This window comes from Atta colombica, unplaced genomic scaffold, assembly GCF_001594045.1.
Source record: "Atta colombica isolate Treedump-2 unplaced genomic scaffold, Acol1.0 scaffold16, whole genome shotgun sequence".
NCBI lineage: Eukaryota > Metazoa > Arthropoda > Insecta > Hymenoptera > Formicidae > Atta > Atta colombica.
Genome location: NW_017259250.1, coordinates 152471 through 160861, shown reverse-complemented (window position 1 = coordinate 160861; position 8391 = coordinate 152471). Strand labels below are relative to the sequence as shown.

The following is an 8391-nucleotide window of genomic DNA, read 5'->3' as shown; positions in this document are numbered from 1 at the left end:
TATATATATATAAAATCCAAACATTAAAAATTTGACAATCATTTATTGTCATTGTTATGTCGGCACGATGCACTGCAAACGTGTCAGCACATCGTGTTGTTTGTATGCCTCATATAACGACTCAATTGCTGCAAATATGCCAATATGTCTATGCGCAGACATGAATGCGCTATGGCGGCACAATGCTGACAGTTTGCTATTTGGATAAATATATATAAATATACATCTATATATAAGTTTATAGATATAATATATAATATACATAAATATATATATATTTTTAAATATATTTTTAATAAGTTCTTTACTTGATCGTTCTAAGTTTCTGCGCGCAGTTTAAACGCTTTATGAAATAAAAGGAATAAGGATGACTGAGCAAAATCGGTTGAAATGTGCAACCCGGCTCCAGGCTTGACTTATAAAATATACCCAACATGCTCCCAGAAATAAAATCAACATAAGAGTGCGTGAGAGCACAACAACGAAAAACAACGATAAAATATCTCTATTTTTCTCCATTGTGAATATAGGCATAAGAAAAAGATGGAGATTCACCGTTTTGCATCTTTCATCATTTATTTGGTTTCACTTCATGTTGGGTCTATTTAAAGAAACCTAATTCTGGACAGTTTTGTATAGATTATTGATGTTAAATAGTAATATCAAAATTAGGTTTTAAAAATGAAACTTTTGTAACTAATATTTATCTTGAGAAGCAATGTAACAGAATAAGATGTATGATATATTTTTAAATATAATAAAATAATTTGTATTCTTGTATTTCTCTATATGCAATTTTTATAATAAATCCTATTTCATCTCATTTCTTTAAAGCTCAACTAGTCTCTTTTTTTATTTTTTATATCAAACAATTAATAGTATAAAGAATGACAGATAAGAATAAGAAAATATTATATCTGATATAATTTTGATCAAATTTGTAAAATTTTAATAGAGTAATTTGAAAAAAATTGTAGAGTAATTTTTTTTGATATTTTCTTTCTCCTGCCTCATTAAATATATGTAAGTAAAAAAAAGAAGAATAATTTGTGTGTAAAATGTCAGAAATAATTTTATTACTTTTTACGAAAAAGTATGCATGTACATTTTAATATATCGTTGCGTCCATGTTCCCGTATACCGATGCAGAATGATTTGTTAGTTAACATGCGAAGTATGAAGAAAATCAATAAAAATGGAAAAAACGAAGGTCCTTAGTGTCAAGTTGATTTTTGGAATAATGATATCTGTTTATTTCGCGCGATGTTAAAATATTGCGAAGCATGCTCGTTTCTGGAAACGATTAATTCTCGTGATAGATGCAACATTTTGCATGTACATCAAATCTGATAGATTTAAAATTTAGAAATATGCTTTAATTGATAAGCAATCCCATTTGACAATAGATAGTCAATTTCATTAGGTTGAAATTTTAATTCAATTAAAATTTGTACAGTGTTTTCACCGACTTGTGGGTTTCTTTGAACTCCAAGAGAAATTCCGGGCGTTCGAGATAAACGAGGAGCAGGATTTGGAAATAAATTGTCTCCTACAATCGTAAATGTCTGCCTCTGCTTATTGTGAATATGTAACATGACGTCTTTTAAATTTAGTACTGGTGTCACGCATGCATCAGTGCCGTCAAATATAGCGCACCACTCCGCTTGAGTTTTCGTCTTGAAAATTTCCGTGATTTTACGACGATTTTCTTCAAAATTTTTGTATTGTGGTACCTCGTCGCTTGAGAGACCAAGCTTTTCTAGAAAGATTTCATAAAACTGTGGTTCGATTGCTCCAACACACATGAAAAGTTTATCCTTCGTCTCGTATGTATCGTAAAAGTGTGATCCTGTGTCAAGACTGAAAAAAACAATTTAAAAAAATTCTTTACAAAACAAAACAAAAATCAAAAGCACTTGTATATTCCAAAGAAATACTTACAGATTTCTGCCACGTGGATTTTCCCATATACCCATTTTTTGAGATCTGAATAACCAGGATCCTAAATATGCTGATCCCTCTACCATTGATGTATCTATCACCTGTCCGATATTACTCTTAGTTCGCTCATACAATGCCAAGATTATTCCAAGAGCGCACATTAAACCGCCGCCACCAAAATCAGCAGCCAGATTAATGGGTGGTATCGGTTTTTCATTATATCGACCAAATAAAGACAATAATCCTGTATTAATAACTTACAGTATTAATTTATAGTCTCGTAAAATAACTAGGTCTTATTGATGAATAATATTACGATAAGGCAAACTAAAAAATAAAATGTATAAAATGCATTTGTTTTTATATGAATACAATTAATGAATATATAATCTAATATGGATTATGTTATATTATAATGTTGTATGTTTTAACATATTACCAGATAAACCTAAATAATTTATATCATGACCTGCCATATTTGCAAAAGAGCCATTTTGACCATATCCAGTTAATCTAGCATATATCAATTTTTTATTTGTTGCCAGAAGTTCATTTGGTCCAATCTTCAATTTTTCCATGACTCCTTTTGAATATATATTTATGTAAATTAAAAAATTTTATTCTTTCCGTGGTGAAAAAATTCGCTAAAATTATTCTACGTTTTGAAACATTTCAGTAAATTTACTAAAAATTTATTAAAATTTCACTGAAAGTTTTTCAGCTAATATATTGAAAAATCGTTGAAATTAAACTGAAATAGCTCTGAAATTTTGCAGAAAAAAAATGAATTTTCCAATTAAAAATCGCTGGCATTTTTCTGAAATGTTGAAATTTTGTCGAAAAGTTTCCAAAACATAGAATAAGTTCAGAAAAATTTTTCCACTAGAGTAGTTATTTTAATGCAAAAGATTAAATATTTTCTTGTTTAAAAGTTTGATTTTAAAGTATATTAAAATTTAATAATACCTATTGTGTAATATTATTCTGTATACAGGTGTTTTATTTTAATTAATACACTAGATTATCTTGAGAAGCAGACGTAGGATTAAAAAAAGTTTCAGACAAAAAAATTTTTTATGTGACTTCGACGGAGAACATAAGATAACCATGTGTTTGACTTTGGGTGACGTCAAGATCACAACAAGTAATACTTAGAATTTTTTAAATAGAATTCCCCATTTTTCATTGCATATTTCGTAGTTTACCTCGAGAACTTTTTAAAACATGATCAAGATTTATTAAAATCAAGGAATTGGAAGTTGTTTCTCTTATTTTCATTTTTGTACAAAAATTCGTTTTTACATAAAAATGAAAATAAGATATAGTATACCTTTAATAAATTTGATACTGATAAATGTTTTCCATGTCATAATCTTGAACAACATTTAAGAGATTTTAGCCATGGATTTTAGCCATTGGACATCTTGAATAATGCTAATGCTGGCAGTATTATAACTTTCGAAATATGATTCGAAAAGTATATAATGAAAAAATATTTTATTAGTGTTTTGATAATCTCTCAAGATAAGCTACGAGAATATGTAATGAAGAATGAAGAGTTCCTATGAATTCAAAAAATTCATAGAAATCTTACTCTGATCTTGACTATGTTACCCAAGGTCAATCCGTAAGCAGAGAAAAGATTAGCCAACGTAAATAGCTAAATATAGCTGTGGCAACTAAAATGTGACTTTATAACAGGGACAGCTAATGTCGTTGCTACCAAAGCTCTATTTACTATTTGCTAAAATTTAGGTGCTGTAGCAAAAAATATTTGCTGTTATAGTAAAATGATGTTCAGTTAAAGATATTAAGCTAATTTCTTTTTGAAACAGAAACTAATAATATTTACAGCAGGAATAAAAATCTTACATTATATTTGTTTCGTTGCTAGTGTTAAGTGATTTTAATCATTTCAGCTGTCAAATATGATATAGGAGTCCTTTCATATTAGTTATTGCGTTTAAAAATATATTGATACATGGAAAAAATGTATTAACAATATTTAACAACAATATTCTATTCAAAAGTCTTACTCATTCAATAGTAGTATCAATGAAATAAACAATATTTTTTTAAACAAGAGAATGATAGCGAATTTGTTAATACTGTAAATTAACAAGATTATTTTCAATTAAATGCTGTTGATTTAACATTATTTTTCTTCTTTGTAGTATTGGAAGCCTATAACTCACGTACATATTATACATTTCAATGCTATATTTCAGTATATTTCTAAACACTTTCAATAATTATTAGATCTACATTGCAAGGTGAAGCGTGCAGGGGTGGAGAAAATACTCACAAAATTGTATTTAAATATAAAATACTCATAAAAATGTATTTAAATACAAAATATTAATAAAAATTGTATTTAGATACAAATAGTAAAAAATAGTAAAAAAATTGTATTTAAATTTGTCGTCGTTGTCGTCGTCGTCGTCGACGTCGTCGTCGTCGTCGTCGTCGTCGTCGTCGACGTCGTCGTCGTCGTCGTCGTCGTCGTCGTCGTCGTCGTCGTCGTCGTCATCGTCGTTGGACACTGGTTTAGACTGAAATGGCTTGTTTCTTCAACATGCCATGTTTTCCGTGATCTTCCTACGTCTCTATTTCTTCATAATTTATAGCTAACGCCAATTTAGGGAATCGGTTTTCATCTGCTCCATGTGAAATTGTTCTTCTTATAATCCATCATTTTATCTTTGAAATAGTAATGTAATCTTTTAATAATGTAATCTTTTTACGAACTTTCCCAAATTCAATAACAAAAAATTCAAAAAAATCAGAGCAATGATAGCGTGGTAGTCAATACGCAATCTTAAATCTTTATTCCAAAAAATAGAATCTTTATTCCAAAAAATAGAATCTTTGTTCCAAAAAATAAAAAATAATACGTCAATTCACTTCATTATCCTCAGCATTACATTTTCAAAATATCAATCCCTTCCTGTCCAGAGAAGAAAAAATCAACATCAGATTAACAGATTTGATGTTGTAATCCTAAGACACAGAAGGAATTCATCTCGACATTGGATCAAAACCAATTAAAATTTAGAATCACTAAAGAGTATCAAATTAGAAAACACATGTTGATCGCAGCTTGAATGAAACATGACTCAAATTTTATTACTTTGATTGTGAAAATTGCCAATTCTTTCCTTATGTCTTCATATTTAATCTTATCTTTCGTACAACCTTTAACTGTTCTTAGGAACTTCTTTTCTGAGGCTTCTTATATTCTATTTACATCCTCCCTTCCTATTATCCAAGCTTCGCTTGCATATAGCAGCGTGGGAACTGCCATTTTTTGTAGAATTTGAATTGTATCTTTTCTTGTTAATGTTTTTCGAATGGTGTTGCATATTCTCTGGAATGAAGTCAATTTTTGATCTATGTCTTTTTTTGGTAGATCAGATTGTATCTTAAATACAATATTTGAGAGAAAATAGGATTCAGACAACGAAAGAAAATTGACAAAGTTTAATTACATATTGTACTTTACTGTACCCTACGTGCCTTCAGTAGCAGAGAAATTCAAGAGATTTTTCAAAAATAACAGAGCGGTTCGTTTGGCTTACGTAGGAATTAATACATTCATAAGAGCAAAAAGGATAAATTGTCGTCACTATTACATTTTAATACAAAATTGTGTACACAAAATTAATTGTCAAAATTGTGATGTTTCCTATATGGGCCAAACGAAATGGTTATTGAAGACACATATTAAAGAACATCAGAATCATATAAATAGTACACAGAAAAAACACCACACAATATTCTAAATATAATAACAGAACGAGCGCAACGAGAATGAGCACAACCATGATTTTGATTGCAATGACATCAAAATTTTAGACAAAGAACAAGGGTTACATAAAAGATTCGAAAGCGATTCATATAAAAAAACAAAAAAATGAACTTAATATGCAGAATAATAATTGTTGGAATTGTTGGATTCGCTATATAATGATTTAATTTAGAGAAAATGGATATGTTCTTGTTTTTTTAAATTATATATAAATTTATAAATTTATATATAAATTTGTATAGTTGATCTTATGTTGATATTCATTTGTTTCCATATTTTATAAGTTATAAATTTGTATCAAGTTTGATTATTCTGTTTAACTTTTATATTTGTAAACACTGCGTAATGTGAAACGTCCCATCACACACTCTTAAGACATTGTAATTACATCGCATTGTAATGGATCATCATTATGTTGAGTGTAAGTTTTGATATAATCAATTTTAATATTTTAACTACAATAAACAGTTATAAATTTCATACATTAACTCGATTTTAGTTAAATGATTTAATTCTTTTTGGCTATCCAGTTAAGTATAACAGACGATAATGAAATTCTTAATTTTGGACAACAGCCTAGCGATAATTTATTGATAAAATTTGCCATATTGTATTATAACGCATCAATTTTGATTTCAATGATTATCACATTGAAGATGACTTAATCCTATGGTCGTTTGTAATTAGTAATTGACATATATATTATTTTTGACTACACACATTATAATTGCGTCAGCTCTGAGTGATTTTACATTCCTTTATAACTTTATTCTTATGTTCTCTCCATATTTGTACAATATAATATGTTTGTATAATATAATATTGTCTATGTATGTGTTGAATAGGATCGGGGATAAGCCATATCCTTGTCTCACTTCTTAGTTAGTGAATATAATGTATTTGGGATCCTCCTTGTCAATAGATAAATTTACTCTACTAATACACGTTCTTTATTCTTTACCTTAAGAAGGATTTTAGGAAACCTTTAGGGAACCTTTTCCTTCTAAAATATCCTATAATTTCGATAGACTTTGTCGAAGGCCTTCGTATAGTCTATGAATGCAATTTGTGTCTTCAAGTTTTGCTTTCTTCTTTTTTCTATAATTAGTTTTATTATCATTAGTTTTAAGATCGCATTTATTGTTGATCTCTTTCTGAAAAGTCGGTCTTTTTTTGAAACTGCTTTGTTCTCCCAATTTGACTTCCACGATGGTTTGTATTTTACTATTATTTTCGAATATATTTTATAACATGAGTTTAGTAGACTAATCCCTTTGTAATTATTGGGGATTAGTTCCCTTTCTTGTATATAGAGACAACATTGACGGTTTTCCACTCCTTGGGAGTATGTGATTGACTTCAATATATGTTTAGAAGATGTAAGATTCTCATTTATAACATTTAACTTTCGTATTTGATAAAAATTGAAAGTTCGGAATTTATATTGTCGGTGTCTGTTGCTTTCCTATTCTTAGTGGCTTAATGCATCATTCGAGTTCTTCTAGCGTGATAGAGTTCATAATTCCGCTCATCTCTTCTGTGTCGTTTGTTATATTTGAGTTATACCATAGCTATGTATAGTGTATTTTCCATTTCTTTGTTAATGATTCAGCTTTGCTCTCTCTGATTTATTCAAATGTTTCATTAGCTTATATTATATGCTAATTATCTTCCGTGTATATCATGTTTAATCTGGCTTGGATAGTAGGCAGACTTTATTCGTTTGATTTCGTTACATTTGTTTCTATATGTTTGTTTGTCTTGTTTATTTTTGGAGTTCAAATATTTACGGTAAGCTTTATTTCTCCGAAATTAGCGTTTTCAATTCTTCGTTCCATATTCTTGATTCTTTTTTGTCATATTTCTTGTATCTACATCATAGTGTTTCTTCTGCTTTGAATATGCATTCCTTGATTTTATTTCTTGTTATTCTCCTTTTATGTTCAATAAAGTATTATTTATGTATGTAGATAATTGGCCATTCTTTTCTGGTATAAATTTCTAATACTTTCTTCACTTAATAAGTATTTTAAAGCTTTCATTTTAATCAGTTTCTTCTTTTCTTTCTTTAGCCAAGGATTTGAAATATTTAATTTGCTTGTGAGCAGATAGTGGTCTTTTGTAGAATTAATTTATATATTTTCACATGCAATTAATTAATTACAATTACATATCTACTCGTATTGTATATATGTAATTGTAATTAATAAATTGCATGTGAAAATATAAATTAATTCTACAAAAGACCACTATCTGCTCACAAGCAAACTAAACATTCCAAATCCTTATACTATATACAATATACATTATATATACCTTATACTATATACAATATACATTATATTATATATGTATATTATATATGTATTATACGTGAATCGTTTGATAAATTTGGTAAATTTTCATGAAAAGGCGCTACAATTCATTTGATGACACGACATCTCGAAAGATCCACTCTTCGAACTCCTTCAGGCCAAATTTCAGCCAGAAAGGACGCATAGTTCACGTTTGGTAGTCATTTGAAGTAGACTGTCTCAAAGTTTGCAAAATACTCATTAACGGCGACAATGACTTCCTCATTCGACGAGAATTTCTTCCCACCGAGCAAAGTTTTTAAGTTTGGAAACAGAAAGAAGTCACAT

The 8391-nt window shown here is 28.8% G+C and overlaps 1 protein-coding gene across 3 annotated transcripts in view; it reads right to left on the bottom strand.

The window, feature by feature from the left end:
- Nucleotides 1-1054: 1054 nt before the first annotated feature.
- Nucleotides 1055-8391, bottom strand: part of LOC108685793 (alpha-methylacyl-CoA racemase) — a 107606-nt gene continuing 100269 nt past the window's right edge. For all 3 annotated transcript variants that reach the window (XM_018190761.1, XM_018190760.1, XM_018190762.1), the window contains 3 exons: nucleotides 2381-2524; nucleotides 1942-2185; nucleotides 1055-1860 (listed from right to left, as the gene is read on the bottom strand). In XM_018190761.1, coding sequence (XP_018046250.1) covers nucleotides 1356-1860; nucleotides 1942-2185; nucleotides 2381-2524 — 893 coding nt within the window. In that variant the 3' untranslated portion in view covers nucleotides 1055-1355. The remainder of the gene's footprint in view (nucleotides 1861-1941; nucleotides 2186-2380; nucleotides 2525-8391) is intronic.